The sequence below is a fragment of the Poecilia formosa genome, unplaced genomic scaffold (genome assembly GCF_000485575.1).
Source record: "Poecilia formosa unplaced genomic scaffold, Poecilia_formosa-5.1.2 Scaffold173, whole genome shotgun sequence".
Lineage (NCBI taxonomy): Eukaryota > Metazoa > Chordata > Actinopteri > Cyprinodontiformes > Poeciliidae > Poecilia > Poecilia formosa.
Window position 1 is genome coordinate 43,873 of NW_006800112.1, and position 23,888 is coordinate 67,760.

Here is a 23,888-nt window from a genome sequence, read left to right on the forward strand (position 1 = left end):
TGTTAGCACTGACCAATCGCGAGTTAGCAGGTTTGATCCAAGGATGGACAGACTTTTCTTTTTTCCTTTTCTTCATGGAAGTCTCCTATGTATTTAAATTTGTCTCGACAGATTGGTGTTTAATAACTAAAACCCTAGTGGCCCCTGAGTGATGGAGACAGAAGTATCTTTTGTCTGTCTGCATGTCATCGGAGCAGCTCCACACCACTAATTTAGCTTTCCCTGTCGGTCTTTGGGCCATTAGAAAGTCCTTGTCCTTGAGTCACCTCAGGTGGTTACATGGGACTTGGAGGAACAGAAAGAGCAATGAGACACATAATGAGAGGATGGACACTGGGGATGGAGGAAGGCGAGACGGAAAGCGATGTGTTCCCAGCTCATTAGCAGCTGTCAGACGGTCTCCGCTGAAATCAAAAGCTGAAAGCCAACAAAGCTCACAGACTCTGATCCGCCTCACCCGTCATCCATCCCTTCATCTCACCTCACCTGTTCTCGCCGTTTCATTCCTCAGCGTTTAAACCCCGCCGTCCGGTCAGCTACGAGCTTCGCGACTTTATTGCCAGGTCGGAAATGGCCGGCGCCAGTGAGGGACTTTGCGTGTTTGATTTAGCAAGTAATGGTAATGGGCTGGTAATGTGGCTTCAATAATGAGCCGGACTGAAAGGACCTTGAGGTGTCGCATTGTTCTTGAACCAAACTGTAAGTTAATGATGCTGATAATGATGTGAAGTGCACGGACTCCAGACGAAGGCTGTGCAAAAATAAATTAGCGGACATGCACTAAGTGGGTAAATATGTGCAGAAAACCTCCTTTGAATCAGTTTTTAGGGTTTTCTTAAGTCACAGCTGCAGATCTCGGTGTGTCATGAAGTTAGTTCTGAGATGAAGACAGGAGATCTATCACGACTGGGATTCTGTCCACTTTACAGCTCAGAACTAACTCCACAGAGACGAATAATGACAGGGACAGACCAACTGATGGATCACTGCTTAAAAAATCTTTACTTACCGATTTTTCCCACTGTGGTGCACAATTAGTAGTGAGACAAGATGAGTTGGGTGCCAGGAATTGCATTGACCTTGTGTCAAAATGTGAAAAGCTATCAGGTTTTATATATCGGTCACTCTCCACATGCTGACCCCGGTGCCCGGCTCCCAGCGTGTGTCCTGTGCCTCAGATAATCACTCTTCATTCATCACCGCATCAGCCAGCATGTAATGTCTTCACCACGTCAGTCTAATTGATCTGCTGTGGCCTGATTCCTTCATGAAGTCTTTTTCTTTTTATTAGTTTGAGACATAAAGTTGTCAAACACATAGCCATGTATAACATGACACACTCCATTTCAGTCAATAGTCATTTAAAAGAAGTATGATGGCGCTGTTGCTTACTCACTGAGAGCCTCACAGCTTCATGCTGCGTTCCAGTTGTACTCAGAACTGGGAAATTTTGATTTCAACTAGAACGCCTTCTGAATTCAGATTTCCCAATGGGAAACTGGGAGCAACTCCAGCTACCCCCAGTTACAACTTGAAAGGTAGACTGTGATTCGTTATGGTCGCTCCTTGCTTAAATAGTGGTAAGTTATGGTGGAAACATTTTTATTTTACAATACACACCTAATGGTGTGTATAAAATCCATGTTGCATTTAGGGGTTGGCATTTATTGTATCGTTTATTGTGATAAATGAAGAATTCTGACTTGTTGTTGTCTCAATAAATTCCACTGAATGATGTTGAAAATCCCCCAAAACTCAGTATTGTCGGGATTGTAATTTTTACTATTTTCGCCACTGTTTGTTGCATGAACAGAAATGACTAAATGCAGTTAGTGTGTGCAGTTTAATGACACAAATCACACTTCTTTATGTGATTTGATAAATAATGATGTTTCTCAACATCATTATTTGTGATGGTGGGCCAGTCATAGGTATATAAAAAAAGAAGTACTAGATAGTTCTTATCGTCATCCCAAAATATTAATAAGAAGTAAAACTTAAAGTCGCCCACCACTAATTGCATGTAGCACCTGGAACTGTAAACTGAACCAAACTGAAAGTGATGCTTTCTTTTGGAAAATAAAGCTTTAGCAATATATTTAAGAGTTGCTGCGAACAATGTTTACGGGTGTCGCCATTTTGACATTCCGACTTCTTAACTAGAACGCTGTTACCTCAGCCTGATGTCAGACCCAGCCCACTTCCCCACTTCCCAGGTAACTGGATCGCAGCATCAGATTTGCAAGACTTTGATAAAGCAGCGGTTCAAAGACCTCACAGTCAGTCAGGTGCTTCACGTTTGAACACTAATTCTGCATTGTGAGTTTTGTCTGAGGAGAATCGGGCCCATTCCCTGGCGGGTGTTTTGGTTTAGCAAAATGAAAGGCCCAGATGAGCACAACGGTAATGGTGTCAATCATGCGGCTTTGAGGGCAAATCTTCCTGCTGCACCTTGTACTCCCCTCACTGCAGCTTTCTGGGGATTAGAGCTGCTTGTTTGCTCTCAGGCTCCTATAATACAGTCCCTGTAGGGACGCACGCTGCATAAAACACCCTACCCTCCTTCACACGGCCATTAACTGCTCCCCCTCTCCGGCTCTCTGCTGAGCATGGCAAATGGATGGGGCAATAAACCCAGATGTTGGCGCTGTCCTTGGGTGAGGCCTGATGAATAATGGGCTTGTTTCCTGCCTGCAGTTTGATCTGTGCAAACGGACACAACCGAAGAACACCAGCTGGATGGAGTTTGGTGGATAAGGTTCAAGTTTTCTCCTGTAAAAGCACATAAGAGAGGCCTAAACCCTCAACGTGCAAATAGTAGAGACTTCAGGTTTAATTCTTAAGATTTGAAAGTTTAGTTATGTAAAAGGACTAGTTTTATTATATGTGGCAATAAATAATATAGATGGAAAATTATTTCCAATCAAAATACCAGCATAAAATTGAAAACTAGCCAAAATGTATTTAGTTGGGTCTTGTGAACAATTTGCAAACAAAAGCGGTCTTTGTGTGTCCTGTAACTGATCCACCTGTGCACTCTGGGAGTGGACAACAATGTGCTTTACGTCCCCTTTAAGCCTCAGATGTTGAGATCTGCTCTGATTAACGATAAGCAGCTTACTTCTGGTGAATAGAAGTCCCATATTTCACAACGCAAGGTGGGGAGATTTTTGGATTAGGTAGAGGCAACAAAACAAAACAAGAACATCCAGGAATTTGAAGATCTTCCAGAGGATGAAAGCTTGCAGGACAAAGTCAAAATGTCCCAACATGCATCGGTTTTATGAGACCAGTGTTTTTATTCTAACTTAGTTCGGGGCTCTCTGGCTTTATTTCCAGAAAGTAATGTTGGTTCTGTAATTTTTGAATTTTCACAAATTTAAAAATCACCCTTCCTTTGTCATGCCTGTAGAGTTGAACTTTAAAATGAAAACAAAGTTATAATTTAGATTATTTAACTGCCTTGTTTAGACTCTTGTATTAGCAGTTAGCAACGTTAGCTGCTAATGGTTTGTATATAATATGTGTATTCTTTAGAGAGCCGTTCCCTAAATCTGAGATTTCCTGAAGGCCATTAACGTTTCCCGGACTTGAATGTTTTATGATGGAGAACTAGAACTAAAAATTAACACATAGCAACGTTGCTGTTCGTGTTCAACCTGCTGAAAATCTTGCTTTCTTTTGGTGACCGCAGAATTGCCTGTGTAGAAATGCAATTTCCTTTTTGAAAGCTTCTTCCAGGTTTTGTGCCTCATCCCTCACATTCTGAACAGCCTAATTTTAAGCTTCAGAAATTCCGTCCACACCTTTTTTTTTATTTTATTTTATTTTTTAATGAACTTTATTTGTTACAATAAAATGCCATCCACACCTATGAGTGTCGCTATGGTAAGCATAGCGACACTCTATGTCGCATGACACACCATGTCAGGGTGTGGTTGATCGAAAAACTAAAAAATCAGAGTTTTAGGTTCCTGTCTGGATGATCACCGGCTGATTTCTCAGGTAATCCAGTGACTGGATTTTGTCTTCTGATTGAGGTTAGGATGCATCTCTAGATAAAATATAAAAAAAAATATTTTTAAGGTTTAATTCAGTTTTGTTTTAAAATAACATTTGAGTATTAAAGCTATCAATCAAAAGAAGCCTCATACGTTCCAACAGGCAGCTTGTTTCTCTCAAAATAGATAATTATTAAAACATACAGTTTTTTTGTTGCATATTTTACTCTTTGCATGGACATTTTCATACATCCTTTATTATACTATGTTTAGCCTATATATTAGAAACCACAAACATGCAGCCGTCTCTCCGGGTCGCGTTTGGATACGATGCAGCATCCTTTTCCCTCCTCGGGCCGAAGTCAACATTAGTGTAATTGTGTGTGTGATCGAGCCGCTGAAGTTCAGCCTGCCTCATGCTGCCTGTCGATGGCCGCTGGCTGTTTGTTAATGGATGGGATGGGAGTGTGTGTTGGGTCCCCTCCAAGAACCAAAGCAGAGTTTGGAAGTGCACATCGGTGCATTTATCTGCCTCGGTGCCCTGTCCGCAGCCTGTCGATGTGTTTTCTTAAGGTGGAGGAGGGGAGGGTGACTATTGGATGAGAGGTCATACTGTGACAAACTCCTACCGACTGCTTAGTGTTTCTGTCTTCTGCATATAAATATTTATAACCATGTGTGTCTGTTACATCTGTTTTTCTGTGCAGGGGGTTAAAAATAGTGGCGTTGAACAATAAAAGAATAAAAATCAGCAGAATATCCTAAACGTTGAAGATGAGCCTGAAACGAATATTCGATTATGGAAATGATAATCAACTAATTTAGTAATCGATTAATCATTAACTGGAGTACACAGACTCAAAACAGAGCAGTAATTAGGCTAAACTGTACAAAAATATATACATTTTGCATTTAAAATAATAATAAAACTGTTTTACCCAGAACTCCTCAAGTGACAGAATTATTTAACCTCTAAAAAACAAATATCTTATTAAGCACCTTTCGCTATCAGATTATTAACCGGTTAATACAAAAAATAGGCAATTTACAAGTGATCAATCGTCCACTAAAAGAATTTTAGTTATTGCATTTTAGGTAATAAAATGTTTTTCTTATTTTAAAAAGGAACTGAATTATCTTGTTGTATATTTTTTGTATTCTTAATACTGTATAAAAAAGACTAAGTGATTAAATAAAGAATCTGCAGGAAGTGCCTACTTTTGTATCCGATTAATCGCCCAAATAATTGACAATAATCGTTAGTTGCAGCCCTAATTGCAACATGAAATTACACTGGTGAGAAATAAAGTTGCTGCTGAGCTCTAGAAGGAGGAAGAGGTTCACATTAATAAAGTTGGATGCTGTAGAAGAAATCATCTGGTCTAAACTGGACTTCAGAACAAGCAGATATGTTTTAACCAACGGTCCACCTCCTGCTCTGGCCTTTACTAAATCCCTTCTACTGCAACTGAGTCTCATCTGCATGACCGCAGCACTTCCATTAAGCCCATTAATCCCGTCCAGGCAGCCCACTCTGTGTCCCCTCCGACTGTCCAGCGTCTTCAGGTCCGCTGGCTGGCTCACCTCCCTGCAGAGCTGGAGGAGGAAAGCCAAGCGACATGCATTAAGCTGTCGCCGTGCGTTACTCTGGAGAAAGATGAGAGTCATTAACATATGTTGACAGCCTCGTTTAGAGTAAATGGGACCGCCATGCCGCGGTGCTGCTGCCTTACAGAATCCGTCACAGTTTCATGGAAGTCCACCAGGTTATTATCAGTTCATAAAGTACAGGCCTCAAGTATATTTTTAGTTTTATTTTCTAGATTTTCACTCTGCATTGTAGCAGTATGATTCTATTGTTGCACTCCATAAAGTGATCTTTATTAAAAACTACATAAGTCGTCTGGGTTCAGGAATAAAGTGTGCAGTTGGATGCAGTTCTATGGAAAAGTATTCACACCTCTTTAACTTTTCCACTTTATGTTTTTAAATAACCAACATCAGTTCATTTCATTGACATTTTACTTGAGAAACCAACACAAAGGAGATCCAAACTATGAAGTCACTTATTTAGTAACTATAGCTCACCTGTGTGTTAATTGTAATCAAATTACTGACAGGAAAGGAGAATCATTAGTCATGCATTTCCCAATTCTGGATGGAAAGAGGAAAGTCAAATGTCCAGTTTGCATTTTCCCACAAGCCTTTTAAGGGACACACTGAACCCATAAAATAAAAGACCAAAATAAACTTTAACTAATTGATATATTAGTAATGAAACAACCCCTTGGTTAGACATGGTGGTGGCAGCATTATGCTGAAGGGATGCTGTTCTCATGAGGCAGCAGGAATCTGGTCTTAAAAACGCATGCCACATTTTCAGATGTTTATTTGTGAGAAAGAAAAAAACATTTAAAAATATATTTTTTGCAGATAAACCGTGCTTTGTGTTGGTCTATTAGATTAACCCCTCCCCCACCCCCAAAAAGACACTAGAGTTAAAAGTTGTGGTGTGGAAAAGTTAAAGGAGTATGAAAATGTTTCCAAGGCACTGAATATGAAGTTAAGTTGTAGAGCCTAGTAGATGATTCAGATGATATCTTACTTAACAAATAACTATGTGGTGTGTCACCTCTGTCCAGAGAATCGTTGAAATTATTGCAAGTATTTGGCTAATAAGTCAGTATTTTTGTATTTTGCAGTTATGTATGATGTGGAGTTTGGATCTGCAGCTCTGCATGTGGTTTCTGTGTAAATTAGCAGAGTGTCTAAGTGTTTTTTTCTCTGTGTTTAAAACTTGTCATTTGCCCCATGTTTTTTTTTCTCAGGGTAGTTTGATCTGTCTCTTCAGGTCTGTGTTATTTTTCTCAAACTAGATCTTTTTCTTTCTTTCTTTTTGCTTTTGAAACAATGCGTTGCACATACAGAAGAGGCAGCATGTAGGTATCTTAAGCACCTCAATGGCTGCATGAACCATGTTTTAGTTTCTTGTTTTGTTTTCTTAAAGATGTTAATTATTCTTTCTGGGGTTTTGCTTTTTGTTGTTTCTCCCTGCCCCCCCGTTATCTTGTAGCTCAACATTTAAAAGCGTTGAGGATTTCTTTTTAAGTTTTGTTTCTGTGAGTTTTCTTTTTTTGGTTTTGTTTTGTTTTCATGATAGAATTGATCAACTCTCATAAAGTAGCAGCTTGGTTTTGAACACTTTCAGCAGGTTTCTCGATCAGCTCTTTGATTTGTCATTAAGTACATCTGTGCAACATATTTCTTTTGCTTTCCGTTTCTGTTTTGAGTTTTGTCTGCCCGTCACTCCAGGCGTTCCAGCTCGCCCTCCACCACCTCCATCGACACCCGTCTCTCATGCGTTCTGTTTGGCTGCATGGTTGTTGTTGTTGCTTGTCGGGGTTTCTTTTTGCACGCTCTGTGTTTCTGCGTTTGGAACAATTTTTAATATCACACTATTCTCTCCCTTCCCCTCCCTCTGTTTGTTAATCATCTCTTTTGTTCTTTGTTTTCCTCTCTGCAGGGGATGTGCTCTTTCAGATGGCTGAAGTGCACAGACAGATCCAGATCCAGCTTGAGGAGATGGTGAGCATGTGGTGATGGTGTTGCTAAAATCAGCTTGGGTACTGGGAGCCAAACAGATTGTGGCCTTTTTGCTTAATGACGTGAAATGTTTGACGATCTGAAAATCAGCCTTTTAATGGGAGACGAGCGGCTTCTGATGACGCCGCTGCAGTGGGATGTGGGAACTGGTCCTGATTGTATGCAATTCACAAAGAGTTCAGAGTGAAACGGTCCTTATGTCAGTTCTTTACCCAAATTGGAGAAAAAATTGTCAAAATGTGAGAACTTTTCCAGTGAACATTCAGCTGATTCAGAGATGTTAGAAACAGTCAGCCTACAAATGTATTCAGGAATTATTTTGAAGTCTGTTTGCAAATGTTTCCTATTCTTTTGGATAATTGGTTGAAGATGCAGTTATGGGCAAATCAGACTCAGCTTTATCCTGAGAGGCTGCTTTTCACAACTTTAGAAAGTACCTTACATCTGAAGTCCATTATTATTATTATTATAATTATTAATAATGATGTGAATCCCCACAGAGGCTTACATTGCTTTGTAAAAGTATTCAAACAAGTGGGAAGAAAATTATTCATGGTTTTCATGTTTTTTTTTCTTTAATGCCAATTAAAATCTGAATCCCATATTATTCCTATGATGGAAGCATGGTAGTGGCAGCGTCATGCTGTCCCTCTAGTGACTGGTCAGAGTTGACGGGGAAGATGGATGGAGCTAAATGCATTAAAATCCTGAGGCTGCCAAATATTGAGGTTGGAGCAGACGTTCACCTTCCAGCAGGACTCCAGTCTGTAGACTTTTCCTACATGCAGTTTCCTATTTATGCCAGCAGGTGGGGTAGCTTAATATAAGAAACAAATAAATTAAATTTTTGGTTGATCTGCAAGTCTTTTAAACATCTTCAAACTGTTAGCTTAGCCTTACTTTGTTTTTTTGTCATCTAAAGTAGATTTTTCACCAGCTTAGTAAATCTTTGAGAATATTTCTGAAACTCTTGAAAGCCATGTATCATTTTCCTTCCACTTCACAAGAACACAATCCTTTGTGGGGGTTTGTCACATAAAATCCTATGAAAATCATAGAGCTGAATACTTTTGCATGATGATGTTCATGTTGCTCGTGCGGAAACTCCAGATTGACATCCCTCTGTAAACCTCTGGGTGTGTCGTTTTCCCACCGTAGTCTCATCCCTTTCGGTCGTTTCCTTCAGCACCGAAACAGACATCTCACTTTTAAAAATACCTCCTCTGCGGTTTCTGCATGGAACGGCTTGAGACTGGTGTTAGTTCGTGTTTGTGGGGGTTATTGTTGAGGTTTCTGTGCTCGTGTTTTTTGCAGTTGAAGTCTTTCCACAACGAGCTCCTCACAGAGCTGGAGAAGAAGGTGGAGCTGGACGCGCGCTACCTGAACGTGAGGCTCCTTTTCTTCTTCTTCTCATACTGTGCTGATTCAAAATGTGGGGTCAAAGGAGTTGGTGTGGGCCGCGGCAGTGCGTCTGCACGAACAGGGCGTCAAATGACCTCTGTTCAGTCAAAGCTGCTGCTGTCGGAGAAACAAAACCCGGGTTTATTTTGGGTTTGTGACAAAATATGGACAGATGGGAGGTTTAAGATCATCTTCTTGTAAAAAAAATCTTCTGCCAGACTTCACTTGCTTGTTTTAGGTTTTACAACACAGTTGCTGCTTATTTTAGGCTCAGTATTTCACTACATTCAATCGATATGCTGCTGCTGGGTTCAGATAAACCTGCTGCAACCTTCCAGTAATCAGCATTAGATGGAAACATTTGGAAACTCTCTGGAAACAAAGTTGATACAGATCAAAGAAGTAACTCGGAGCTGAAGACATTTGGGGAGAAAATATGGATTTTTGACTATTAAAAAAACAACAATTTATGTGAATAGTAATGTTATTTTTATCAGTAGCCTGAAAACAGAGTTGTTTTAACAGTTTGTGGGCAGGATCATGCATAAATCACTGCTTTCTAAGAGATAGGGGATTATATATTTGGAAAAACCTGTTTTTACTTTTAATGTTGCTCAGACTCTGAAGTGATTATTTCAGCTATTCCTACATATACAGGAGGTTTGCCTTACTTCAGCTTATGCAACAGGAAATTGCATAATTCATTCCAATAAATACAGTTTGTGGAGCTTATTTGCATGTTCTTAAGCTGCTGGTTGGACACTTTAAACACTACATACAAAACCTGAAAAAAAAAGAAGAATTTGCAAAAAAACATATTTTTTAGAATTTCTAGGTTTACATTATTTTGTTGCTGCTAACTATTTAAGAGTTCTTCCCTCATCAATCTGAAATTAATATTTAAGGACTTTAATTTTTTTTTTTTTCCTCATTAGAGCATTTAAACGGTGTAGAGCCAAACGCTCTGAAATAAACACACTGTTAATGTTGGATTGATCTATCCTCTGTGCATGCACTGCTGCACCCCTGCTGACTTTGTGCTGCCCCCCTCAGGCGGCACTGAAGAAGTACCAGATGGAGCACAAGAGCAAAGGGGAGAGTCTGGAGAAATGCCAGGCGGAGCTGAAGAAACTGCGCAGGAAGAGCCAGGGCAGCAAGCACCCCTCCAAGTATGGAGATAAGGAGATGCAGGTCAGTGTGTGTGTGTGTGTGTGTGTGTGTGTGTGTGTGTGTGTGTGTGTGTGTGTGTGTGTGGCATCTCTGTGGTGTCCCTCAATCATGATGCAGCACATAAACCACTGCTGATGCAAGTCTAGGCTTCAGGCAGTCCTTCAGTGGAGATCAGCTGTTGACATCAACAGGAAACTTTCTCCTTTATTCACACACTGCAGAAACACAAACTCGTATTTTTGGTCGGGTTTCTAGTGCAAATATTTTTTCACACTTGAAATAAGACAAAACTAACCTAGGTGACATGAGCTTGTTGTCAATGATTCTGAAATACTGATCAAATCTATTTATTCCATTAGGAGATTTTTTCTCTTATAACGTGAGAAAAATGACTTGTTATAAGTGAGATAATCCTCTAGTGGAACTAGTACTTTTTATCAACTTTCCTGACTTAAAACAAGGTTCTATATTTTGCTAAAAAATTACTTATTAGTTAGTTTTCTTTTTTCAAGTGTACTAAAATGTTTGAATTTGAAATGAAACCAAAAATACTTAGTAAAATCTTGCTTTTCCAGAGCACTCTTACACTCAACTTCAAACAGATTTTTTTGTTGAATTCATGCAAACTGTTTGATCAAGAGCAAGCTTTAACTCTTTTATTAGAAATGCATTTTTGTCTTCCTGATGGGCTTTTTTAAGCTTCCTTCTGTGACAAAACCTTTAAAAACAACAACAAAAAAAAAAAAAAATATTTTTAAATATTTAAATCATCATAGAAAATTTTAGCGAAACTGAGAAATCCTCTGAGGACCAGGGTTTGCAGTATTTACCGTCTCTCGGTTCTCTGATTCATTACCTTCTGCTCTCCTGAGTGTGATGGGTAAGTGGGGAAGGTGAGCGTTTGGCTGATGTTCCGGTGGCTGTTGGAGCGGAGGTGTGATTACACGGTGCACGTCTCTGAGTTCCTGTCTGGAGGTGTTGTGGTGACACACGGTGGGCCGGCTCTTATTACACAACCTGCACACCAGAGGCTGCCGTCATGAGCCTCTTATCCGTCCCATCGGCTGGCACAGACGCAGGCGAACTGACTCCATCAAAGCCATTTGTTCATTTGTTTTGTTTTTTTGTTTAGTCTATAACCATAACATAAACACAAAACTTTTAGCTGTAAAACTAATTGCTTCCTCCCTGCCTTTAGAGATGAGCGTCGGACGTTCTCGTTTTTATTTCTCCAGCTCCAGTTGCTGGGCCTCGATGAAGCATGTCGTGCGTTTCTGCCTCGTCTGAACTCGACGCGTGGAGTGCGACACAAATAATTAAAGCCGGAATGAAACTGGGAATGTGGGACTTCATTTGCTGACAGCCTGTCTGCGCAGAGCAACAAAACAATTTACCTGCAGCTCGGTTAGATGTCAGGCGGCATCACGGCTCCGTTTCTTTACAGCTAATTATTCTGACATTTCTTTAATCTAAATCCAAATGTTTTTCCCTGTAACTCTACAATTCATGAATCCTGGCTGACCTGTTTTGTGTAGCAAATTCATGAGAATATAAAAAGCCACGATTTTCCGTCATTCTTTAAAAGTATTACAGGGAGGTAGGATTTTTATATTTTAGAGCTCGCAAATAATTACAACATTTGCAGCAGACGATGAAGACTGTCATGTCTGACCCGCCGCAGAGAGCTTCAGCACTTCCAGAGGCTGAAAACGTGGCGTCACGCTGCTCTGTCGGAGCAGCAGGGGTGGCAATTACTGTCTAATTGTTAGTGTTTCTGCAGTGGATGGTTGGTTGAGCAAGCAGGGGTCGGCTTGGTGGCTTTTCCAAAAAAAAAAAGAAAAAAGAATCAATCAATAGCTGGAGCTACAGTACGAAGAGCTGCGGCGCGGAAACGTTTAGGCCTAAAGTCCATCGGCCCCTCTGGGCTTCAGTGGCTTATTGAGTGTGAAAGCTGTTGGTCTCGTCGGAGAGTTCGATTCTTTCTGCAGAGGTTTGGTTCTGTTTGTGGCGGGAGAGAGGAAGCGAACTTCCACAATGTGAAGCCTCGCTAATTTAGATTTCAGCTACCGGAGCCGGTCTGTGTTCGTCACCTCCAACAAAAGACTGAAGATATTTATAATGTAACATTTCTTTCCCTTACAAACTGTTTTGTCCTCTACATAGAGAACAATGTGTACTAAAGGATCAGGATTGTTTAGAGCCGTTCCTGGCTGTAACATGTAGCAACAGAACTGAACTGACCTTTAGAAAGAGCAAAACGCGACACGGAGTCGGTGTATGTGGGGTTTTTATGAGCCTTTCCTTTAAACCCTGTATATGAGGCTATCAGCTCCACAGTTCAAGCATTTTCACTCTGTCCAACTTTTAATTAGCTGCATAGCAACAAGACTTGCCGCTGCCTTTTTTTTTTTTTGAGAAAAACTTGTTTCCAAGAGATTTATTAGCTCTTGATTCTTCCAAACAAAAATAGATTCAGTTACATGGAGAAAAGATGACAGAGGAGTAAAACATGCTCATCTTAAGTCAGATTCGTGTGTAATCAATACCTGGTTTAATGTGAATCAGCAATTGATGAATCAATATTGTTTACAATCCAGTTCCATTTTTAATTGGCATAAACTACAGCAAACATCATCTCATGGTTCATAGGAGTAAAGCAGGTCTATTTTATATCTAATTATGCCAAATTGGTGTCAAATCAACCAATCAAAATCTAATTCAAATGCATATGTAGTCAAATTAATACAAATAAGAGTTCATTTTGGCTCTTATGTTAAGAAATGCAAGAAAGATCTGTTGTTGTACTGAGCCCGAATGCTGAAAGACACTTTTTTAGAGACAAATTAAATCATATAAACGTATATAGATTTAAACTAATAGATGCAAAAGTTTTGGACATGAATACTCAATATATTTGACTGATTTGTAGTTCTGTATGTAGACTTAATCGTCTTTACCATGCAGTCTGGGGAAAGAACCGGAGTCTGCATCTCCAAGGTTTTAACTTTCCAACTTATTATTAATTCAGACTAGAGCGTCAACCCAAGGAACGTGTGATTGATTAGGCATTGAACTCAAACCAGGTTTTTCTTTTATATGAATGATGACTGCAGGTAACTTGTCGAGAATTCCTCATATCAGTGTTTATTCCTCATTTCATCTCCAAAGCGGGCCCACGCCACAGTTTATCACTTCTGGCTTGTTTTCGTCCATCTTGCAAGAGCGATCGGTTCATCAGTTCAAAGGGAACTCGGAGTCCAAACTCAGCTTTTCTTTAATCTTCCGGCCTGCTCATCACATCACCACGGTGAATTTGCATACGATCGCAGTGCGTTTTGTCGTCCCACTGACAGCAGGAGGGGTTCAACCTGAAGAAAACATCACACACTTTAAAAATCTCTTCTGTAAGGCTAATTACGACAACCTCTGTCTGCTTCCTCGCTGACGTGTTTCGCGCTCAGCAGAGCTTTTCTTGCAGGTGTGTTCCTCTGTAAGCAGAAGTTGGGAAAAGCTGATTATTGTCACCGTCAGCTGGACCCCAGCTGCAGAGTCGGATTTATTGTGATGAAGAAGCTGATTGGCAGCTTCTGGCACGAAAGACCAGCCTGTATCTAAATGAATGAACTTCATGGAGGACTTCCATTACGCACCACTTACTGGTAGCGTCCTCATGAGTCCTGCGTGTTGTCGTTAAATGCTCCCAGCTGTTCGCCGCCTCGTGCTGAGAGATGATTGAAGGAACGGTGGGCTCTCCTTGACCGCCAGCAGCTGTGTGGAACATGTGCTCCCACCTGCTGGCCTGAACCCGGACCCTGAACGCAGCTTGTCCTCTTCATTAGCTGCCTCCGTCTTCCTCTGTAATGGCCACTTCACAGTGGCTGCTGGATGAGCCCACATGAGGAGCAGTTCTGATTAATGAGCACATCCGGGTGGTGGAGCTTCGTTCTGCTTGTAACGTCATTAAAACGACGCTCCGTTCTTCCCAAAGCTCACAGATCCACTGCAATAACAAATGTTTCTGGACAATAAATTGTCCCAGGAATTATTACGATAAACGATAATATTGATGTTTTGAGGCAACCAATATATTGATGATGCAAGGTCATCCTCAAAGACTAATGAACTTTGATTTTTCATTTTACTCCACACTGGAACTGGAAGACAAAAAATATGCACTATCCAAAATAAAACACAACAACCAAAAACAATAAATAAAAAGGATCACGAAGTTTCTGAAAACAGAATTGCCCTTCAAAAAACTGTTAATCATCAGAATGTGAATTGTCATGCTCATTTTAATTCATCCTTATTAGTCCTTAGTGATTATTATATGTTGTCATATTATTTCTAGGTGCTTTTATTAAAGAGTCTGTTTATTTATTGAAAGCTGAGCTAAATGCTTCTCTAAAACGGCTCCAAGAATTCATTTGGCTCTTTTCCAGAAAAATTAACACTGCCCTCAAAGAGTCCCTCTAGTGAGCTCTGCAGAATTTTACATATTTTTGCATCTCAGTTATGTTGTCATTTTCTGCATCTAACGAGCTCTGTGATGCTGCAAATTGTTTTGTGCACCGCGATGCACGATGCATCTGCTCAGCTCTGAATAATCCCTGTTCTATTTGTAGTTTTCCAGACATTAACAAAGAGAATAAAACTTTCAAAATAACCTTTTTAAACTTAATGAAGTTGATTGCTGATCCATTTTTTAGCTTATTTTCTTTGCGCTTATGCTTTAAGGGTTTATTGTGGAAATGCATTTGTTGATGACGAGGTAAACACATTGATTTTTGAGGATCTACAGTTTACAGAAACTAAAGCAGCAGTTTATCTCTAGAAGGAAGGCGTCGCTCTGAAAACATCTCAATCTGCATAACTTCCAGCTAAAAGGAACCAAAGTTGTGTATGAAAAAGAAGGCATATAGGTTTAAATTCAATATTGTGCTGAGCGCCTTGGCGAGGAAAAGGCTAAGAGAATCTAATCTTTACATAACCTTAAATGTTTGTTTGAAGACAGAAAAGTAACAAAGTGTTTAAAATTCATTAACTGACCTTCTCAGTTTCTTTATGTTTAGGTAAGAATGTAAATGAGGCAGAAAAATATTCTTAATGAATGTCTGCTTTGCTTTATTAATTCCATAATTAGCACCTCTGGTGTTGCTCAAAGTGTGATGGTGATTATGGAGCATCGCTGGATGACTCGAGTCGCTCTATAGATCCGTCTCCTGGCACCATCGGGTTATTTTTGAACGTCCAGCCCGCCCTCAGCTGTTAGCTGAAGCAGCTAAATGTGCAGGTCTGTGTGGGATGCTGAGTTTGTGTGTGAACGGTTCGGGGCGCGGCCACTGACTCCTCACGCCGCTTCCGACAGCAGACTAACACGCCGAGGACAACGTTTCACTTTGTTTAAACTCTTTAGAAGCTTCTCTTGTCTGACTGAAGCTGTGGATGAAGTCACTGCAGTCAGACGTTGGTGTCAACATTTCCGCTAAAGACGCCGCTAGTTGTATGTTAGAGTTGGGTAATAAATATACATCGTGATAGACGAGTGATCTATATCACGCCCCCAGAACCGCACAGCATTATGGGGGATGTAGGCAGAGGAGACGCTTTAGCTGCTCAACCTCTTCTGGCCAACTAATAAGCTAGGTTGGTGGGATCAAGCAATTCACTCGCTCTTTGGTTGCTTAGCAACTCACTCACCCTTTGGTTACCTAGCAACAAACTGCCGAGTAACTTTAGCAGCTGCAGTTTAATGCTTTAAAAATTAAAAACTGCAATGAGTGAAAACTGTGGGTGAAACAGGAAGTGGTCACATCACCAGTTTGGCAGCATTTCAGATGCTTAAAACAAAAGACTAATCAATATGGTATGGTTTTAGGCAATATTGCCCAGCTCTAGCTACTACCCAGTGGGAGAGGGAAATGTTGATCAGGAAGTTCCTGTTTTAATGTGCTGTGACATTTTTGACTTAATACCCAAGGCAGCCCAGGAAAAACACAATTTTCTTTATACATGTCATCACTTGACGCATGTAAAGGACTGATTCACCTGCTCCATAAAATGTTTATTATGGAGTCTTTTTTTTTTTGGCACTTGTTACTTTTACTGTTTTGAGACAGCTGGAAAACCTCTGGATTTTCTTTTTTCCCCCTTTTCTTCCCAGTTTGTGGAGGCCATCAGCAACAAGCAGAGCGAGCTGGACAACTACATCGCCGAGGGCTACAAGAACGCCCTATCTGAGGAGCGGAGGAGGTACTGCTTCCTGGTGGACCGTCAGTGCGCTGTGGCCAAGAACAGCAGTGCCTACCACAACAAGGTGAGACCAGCACAGGAACGGGTTTGGTAGAGCAATAATTTCACTAGAAATTTCTAATTTCTAGTGAAATTGCCATTTCACTTAAAATTGAAGCAACAAGGCAAATGTTGTTTGGACCTGTGGCGCCATTTCTTTGAGGCCATTTAGTTAACTAATATGTTAATAATGCCATAATTTAAATTTGCCCTTTCAAAGAGCAGTAAACTTGAATTTTGTAAAAAAAATCAGTTTAACTGGAACTGGAAGATATTTTAAATAACCAAAATAAAACACATCTGAAAATGATTATCAAGCTCAGTTTTATTTATCATGAGATTAATTTAACTGGTTATTGTGACAATCTTAGTTAGAGCTGAATAACATTCTATAGATGTGACATTGGAATATAATTGATGAAAATTGCTACTGGAACTTCTCTCAGAAATCCTGAAGCTGTAGAAAAACACAAGTTCAGGGAGGAAGAGGAGAGCAAAATGCGACTTTATTTAGTGAGGAAAATGAGTAAGAATGTTCCTACATGGACGAGGATGAAGTATTTGATATTGTTCATCGGTTTTGCAGCTTGGCAGATCATAAAATGCGTTCAGGCTTGTCGCTTTGTTCCATTCTCACGTTCCTGTGTTTATTTATACATCGTCATGAAATGATAAACCCCCCAGTACTCGTCCAGATGCTTCCCACTCAGCCAATCACAGGCTCACTATGAACAGAAATGCAAGTCGCTCCCGTTTCTTCCCCGGATGGCTACATCCTCTCCTCTTCACATGTAGAGAGCCCGAGCCTGAGGAGGAGGAGGGTGAAGGCGGCCAGGAGGATGACCTACTTCTGCAGGAACACTTGGTTCCGACTCACTGCGTGTGGGTGTGAAAGTGTCTGAATGAGTGATTGATAGACAGGAGGAAGCAGAGAACACAAACTGCTGATGGGATGATTAAACATCAAAAAGGGATTAAATTAGACTCAGAGCGACCGCCGGCTGTCCTCATGCCAATTACAAGGAGAGTTTTTTGTTCCTAAGCAAAAGATGCTAAAAATTCCTTTGAACTGGAGACGATTTTCTCTTCGAAGTCACGTTTCGGGGTGAATCTCCGCCTCCAGCAGAGTCGTCCTGATGCTCCTGAGTGACAGCAGGTTGAACCTGGAGACGATGAATGAATCTGTAATGGTACCAAACGATGCATTTGAACAAAAATAGGTTATTAAAACATTTTTCTTAGGACTAAATCAGAAATAATCAAGCTAGACAATTAAGGGCTGAAATGTTTAAATACATTAATCATGATGAATTGAGGCATCTTTTAATATATTTCTGATGCTGCATAAAAAAACTAAATGAAATGGAAAACTCTGTAGAATGTGCCAGTTTTTTTTTTTTTCTTTTTAATCCGATTGATCGATTACTAATATAATTCCTAGTTGCAGCCCTAATTTCAATCAAAAGTTCCCGGGGCTTTAAGCATGTGTTACGTTTTTAAGGAACCTCAATTTAAAGCTTCTGAGTTGATTCTGAAAGTTGTTTCACAGAGATGCTGCTGCTGCTGCTGTTCTCCTTTTCTGTAAAAACTCTGCTGCAGCCGGAGAAGTTGACCAGGTGACCAGTCCGTGTCTGTGCTTCACTCTGTCCTCTGAGAGCAGAGTAAAGCAGCCGCCGTCTGCGCCTGTCGATTATCCTAACGCCGGTAAAGGCACCGGCCACCTACGCTCCATCTTTGCTATCTGCCAGACTAACTGGGGTCGCAGTGACTCATCGCTTTCACCGGCAGCAAAGATGTTCTCAGGAAAAGTTTGCAGAACACAAAGAAACGGAACTGTGACTTCTCATTCGTCTCTGTTTCAGCGACGATTTACAGAAACAAAGCAGAAGCAGAACGTCTCTGATTAAGGATGTTAAAAGTTAAAGAGGGTCGATTCACTTTAGAGGATTGTTTTCTGGATTCTCGTAATCTGACTACTGATGCCTGCCTCTGCAGACCGCCCACTTCCTTGGCCACGTTAGAACCAGCCAAGTTTTAATTCCAGATTCAGATCTGTTTGTTCTTCCCTGAAGATGAATGCAGATGAGGACTTTACGTAACCGCTCTGCTGTATAATGCATGGACACATCCTGCGGCAGCTGAGAGCTTCTCGTAGAGACGAATCGCACGCTGCCTCGGTTTCCCGTCTGGTTTCACTTTACGACCCGTTTTACTCTGAATTATAGACTTCGCTGAAAAATGTGATCCATAGAAAACTACCAATAACTGATTTTGAACATTTACTTTCTCACTTTCAAGCAACTCCAGAATGTTTCAAAGAGCTTTCGAAGCTTAAATCAAATGAATGCATGAATGAAACTCGGCTTGTTCCTTTGCTTCCCTGGCAGCTTCTTGCATCCATCGTCTAATCTATCTCATCCTCGTCTCTTGACCAAAAAATTATTTTCATACAAAATCCGATATGATTGGTTTGATGTTGATCAACCATTCTTTCCACACTTTCTCAAATTCATTCATTTCAAGTCTCCAGAAAGAGGTTAGCTTCTTTGTAACATCAATAACATGCACCACATATATCCAGTTCTCCTGATTTGGTGTTTCCTCGATATTCCCTTTGTTCCTGCTAATATCAAGATTCTAAATGATTTTACATTTAAATCCTTTATGCTCTGCCTCTATTGAATGTTTCAAATGGAAAACGTTCTGTCTGAAGAACCCCATCCATGCATTGTTTGAGATCCTTCCAGCTCCAAAAGATCCAAACACGACTTGACTGGGTTAATCTGACTCAGGTTCATATCTCTGCTTTAAAGAACGGATACATGAGTTTGTTAAAAGGGTGAAAAAGTAAGAAAAATGCATTTAACAAAACTTTTGTAACCAATTAACACTGTTGGTGTACTTCTTTAACAGAAATCCCCAATTAAATGTTTTTACCGTTTAATTTCTGACAATTAAAAAATTGCCAGCTCCGTATAACAGATCATGCTGAGCCTGTTCTCTCTCTGTGTTTCCAGGGTAAGGAGCTTTTGTCCCAGAAGATCCCCGTGTGGCAGCAGGTGTGCGCCGAACCAACCAAGCTGCCGGATCGGGCCATGTTCCTGGCGCAGCAGATGAGCGGCGTGGCGGGCGGCATGCCTCCCGGCGCCCTCCACCCCGGCATCTCCGAGCCCATCTCTGGCGCCAAACCTCTGCCCATGCCTCCAGAGCTGGCAGCCCTGCGGGCCGGCGCCACCATGGGCCAGCAGGTCGGTTCCTCCTGGGCCTTACCGCACCAGACAAACGACGAGGCGTTTCACACAAACTGAAAAACGGGGCAGCGTCTCTGTTCAGACGACTGAAAGCCTGCAGAAAAAGACGAATCTGAAACAGTAAAAACACTCACTTTTACAAATTGTAAAAAAAAAAAAAAGTGAGTCTGTTCCAGTATAAAACGGAAGCAGTCAAGGAGTTCATTGTGCTGTTTCGTCCTGCTGCGGCTAAGAGTGGTCTAATGGCTTTCTGACTCATCATTTATAGTTCACACCGGAACCGAGAACGCATATATGGAGAAATGTCTGATTGAAGGAGCAGGGACACGCAACGCGTTTCATCTAGTGCAGCTTCTCACTGAGCGGAGACACGACCAAAACATGCAGCACAAAATGTTCCTTTCAATGTAAAATCTATAGAAACAGAAGTGTTGGGTAGTGACTCCTTCCATTTACTCAAGTGATTTGAGTAAAACAAAAATACGGTTTTAGTTTTGCTTGCTTAGTAATCTTATTCTGACGTATCGCCACTGTTTGGTAAAATTTGTGAGGAGCTTCAGTGAATAATTGACAAGCTTGTTTTAACCAAAAATTCACCAGACACACACATGCAGTTTTTGTTTCAAATGTTTAACACTGAAAGGCATTGATATGGAAGAATGTCTCTTTTGCCTGAATTTGTCATTTTGCAATTGTGGTATTTACATGAATTATTTTTACTCGAGTAATTTCTTTGACAGAACCTTTTTGCTTGAGTAAACTTTAAAAAAATGTTTTTTGTGTTTGAGGGATTGTAAGTGAAGCGCTGCTCTGCGATCAAAGATAGAAATTAAATTTTATTGAATCAGTCACAGGCTTGTTGCTCTGACAGAGTTTAAATTTGTGACATCATTAAGCTCGCTCTCTTCTCCTGGACAAATAAGTCCACATGTCCATCAAACATTTTTCTTGCTTTTGTTTGAATTCTAATTAAAAAAGCAGTGCATACATAGCTACACTGTGCATTCAGTAATAATAATAATGCCTTGAAACTCTTTCACAGATGTTTGCTTTTAACTCTGTACATAAACGATTTTAATTAACGAAGCGTTTCTGACCAACAGCCACTCGACGCCTTCGTTATCGCTAATGAGCTGCAGGAAGTTATGCAACTATGATGTAAATGTGCAGGAGCAGGTTTTAATCGTCTCGCCGGCTCTCTCTCTCGCAGCGGCTGATGGACGGAGCGATGCCGGCGATGAACGGAGCAGCGGGTGGAGAGGACTACCAGCAGTGGATGGAGAGCAAGGTGGCGCAGGGCAAAGCCTCCCCGCAGCCTCAACGGCACGGAGCGGAGGTCTACTCCAACACCTTGCCTGTGCGCAAGGCCGCCCCCACAAAGAGCAAGACCCCACAATGTAAGGACACACACCTCTCCTTTCTACAGAGGTTTAGTGGAAGCGTAAAAAAATAACAAGTCTCCATGGTAAAGACGTCTGCAGAAATCCACTTCGTTGCTGGGATTGTGAATGCAATTTTATTTTGCGCCCTCCGTTAATTAACTTGGCTGAGAATTGAGTTAAGACTCTGATTACCTTGTTAATCCTTTGAGTGCAAACCGTGCTCAGCATGAAGCTGCAACAACGCAACAGTTCACTAAATCAGCTGGAGAGACCAGTAATCAGGGCTGAAACAATTAATCGCATTAATTATGATGAAGTATTGAAATAATTTAGTAATCGATTAATCGTTTAGGATGCAGACTCTTGGGGGGGAAAAAAGGCAATTTGCTGAAATAAAAACACACCCAGACCAATAATTAAGCCAAAACTGTATGAAAATGTATACATTTTGAATTTAAGAAAAAATATTTTTTTGTCTGTAAATATGTTCTACAGAAAAAAATCACTACTATGACACCAAGTCAATCAGAAATGGCTGAGATTTTCAAATGTTCACTACAGGAACGCTATGTTGTGTTTTAGGCAACAAAATGCATATTTTCTTATTTAGAAAAATAATTGAATCATTTGTTTATTTGCATCTATTAATGTGTTTCTATTGCATAAAAGGGCTTAAGTTAAAATATGAAGAATGTGCCATTTTTTTAAAATCTCATTGATTAATAACTTAAATGATCGTTAGTTGCAGCCCTATCGACAATATTTTAGGAAAAAAGACTGAGAACAGTAGAAAAAAAATCTTTTAATTCTCCACCTGAAGCACAGCCTGCAGGTTTAATAACAGACCAAAACAAGTGGGAATAGAACGTGTGACATTTAAAATGAGAAAGATCCCGAGTGACTTGCATAAAACTGTTGTTCTGCTCGAATCACTGTACAATATAACACATCCTCTGAATTTATTCCGGCTCTCTTTCATGTTTTATTACTCAAAGACTAAAAACTCTGTGGTGTTTTTGGGGGTTTTTTCTCCAGTGGAGACTCGCACGCTGCCCCGCTCCAGCTCCATGGCTGCAGGTCTGGAAAGGAACGGCAGAACTCGAGTCCAGGCCGTTTTCTCCCACGCCGCCGGAGACAACAGCACGCTGCTGAGCTTCGCCGAGGGCGACGTCATCACCCTGCTGGTGCCCGAGGCGCGAGACGGCTGGCACTACGGCGAGAACGAGAAGACGAGGATGTGAGTGTGGTTTGGGATTGAAGATGTGACTTTTCTGTTTCTGTCCTCTGGTTTTGAAATTGAAGAACGAATGTTGACCTGCTGTCTCTTCTCCACCAGGCGGGGCTGGTTTCCCTTCTCCTACACCCGGCTGGTCTCCGAGAGCAACGGCGACACCATGAGGCAGCTTCGAGTTCACAAGTATGTGAAGCTTATTGTGTTTCCGTTTTGTTAGTCTCTGTGGTATTTATAAATTCCAGATGTTTGAACAACTCCCAGTTCCATTCTTGCAGAAGTGCTCTCTCGACTGGGACACAGGAACGACACTGTTCCAGTTTTTCTAACTTTCCATGCGCTCTTGTGTCTCCAGCCTCCACCATGGGAAAAGCAGCAGCACAGGAAACCTTCTGGAGAGAGAAGACATGCCTCTGCCCGGCCCCGATTACGGCACTCGCACTCGAATGTCTGCACAAAGCACCGCCACGCTGCACAGGCAACAGCGTCCCTACAGCGTCGCGGTGCCAGGCTTCCCGCAGGTACAGATGCTGCTGAACGTCCGCACATAAACCCACAAAACACGAGCTGAGCCATCACAAAGATCCTGCACTGCAAAAACACAACATCTTACCAAGTATCTTTGGTCTGTAGCTTAAAGTGCAAACATCTTATTAGACTTAAAATAAGACAAAACAGACTTGCAAGAAACATTTCAGCAAGATATAGAGCTTGGTTAAGTGAATAATTTCTTAATATTGATGAAGAAGTAATTTTCCTCAAAAAATATAAGTTGTAAGTGAACTAATTATCTGGTTGATCTAGTACTTTTTCATCAATCTTAAGACATTTTTGACAAGCTGCTATATGTGGCTGAAAAGTTGCTTCTAAGTTAGTTTTGCTGAAATTCAAGCATGCTACAATATTTGCACTAGAAACTAGACTAAAAGTAATTGGTGTGTGCAGCGCTAGCTCACATTGCTGCAGGAATGGGCTGTGCCTGGTGGCAGGGATCAAGAGCAGGATGTGACGCAGCCTAGAAAGGGAAAATTCAGAGAAACCACCTGTGAGCTGCCGATGAGGTGGATAAGAATTCATCATAAGTCAGGAAAGAGCCTTATGAAACAGTGAACCCCCTCTGCATCAGCCCAGATCCCCTCCTACGCCTCACCTAGAACATAACATGTGGGCGATGCTTAATTGCACTGCAGTCATGTAACAACTTAAACTGCTCTTTTTGCCTCACCGCCGCCGAGGATTGTCATTTAGTCGCCATCTATTTAGAAAATCTCTGCTCCTCAAACTCTTTCACTTATCAGGCCTTTAAGTTGATGACTCATCAAACAATTCTGGGTTTGTGTGGTTTTCTTTAATATTTTGTCTTTCATAGATTTTACTTCTTCTATTCTTTTACGCTGGATTGTAACAAAAGCATGTGGAGCTCATTGACTTGTAGAAGTTTTCACACCACTTGAACTTTTTAAGATTTCATCATGTGACAATCACAAACTTTATTAAGACGGATCAATACAAAGTTAAGCATTATTGTGAAAGAGCAAGGAAAATTATATATATTTTT

General features: G+C 40.9%; 1 protein-coding gene across 8 annotated transcripts in view; it reads left to right on the top strand.

Moving 5' to 3' along the window:
• LOC103147036 (brain-specific angiogenesis inhibitor 1-associated protein 2-like) overlaps window positions 1–23,888 on the top strand; it is a 58,948-nt gene that overhangs the window by 24,915 nt on the left and 10,145 nt on the right. For 7 of the 8 annotated variants that reach the window (XM_016678055.1, XM_016678053.1, XM_016678054.1 and 4 more), the window contains exons 4-13: window positions 6,929–6,940; window positions 7,525–7,586; window positions 8,919–8,990; window positions 10,059–10,196; window positions 16,339–16,491; window positions 19,484–19,714; window positions 20,928–21,114; window positions 22,135–22,336; window positions 22,436–22,516; window positions 22,686–22,851. In XM_016678055.1, coding sequence (XP_016533541.1) covers window positions 6,929–6,940; window positions 7,525–7,586; window positions 8,919–8,990; window positions 10,059–10,196; window positions 16,339–16,491; window positions 19,484–19,714; window positions 20,928–21,114; window positions 22,135–22,336; window positions 22,436–22,516; window positions 22,686–22,851 — 1,304 coding nt within the window. The remainder of the gene's footprint in view (window positions 1–6,928; window positions 6,941–7,524; window positions 7,587–8,918; window positions 8,991–10,058; window positions 10,197–16,338; window positions 16,492–19,483; window positions 19,715–20,927; window positions 21,115–22,134; window positions 22,337–22,435; window positions 22,517–22,685; window positions 22,852–23,888) is intronic. The other variant, XM_007565177.2, reaches the window with a different exon arrangement.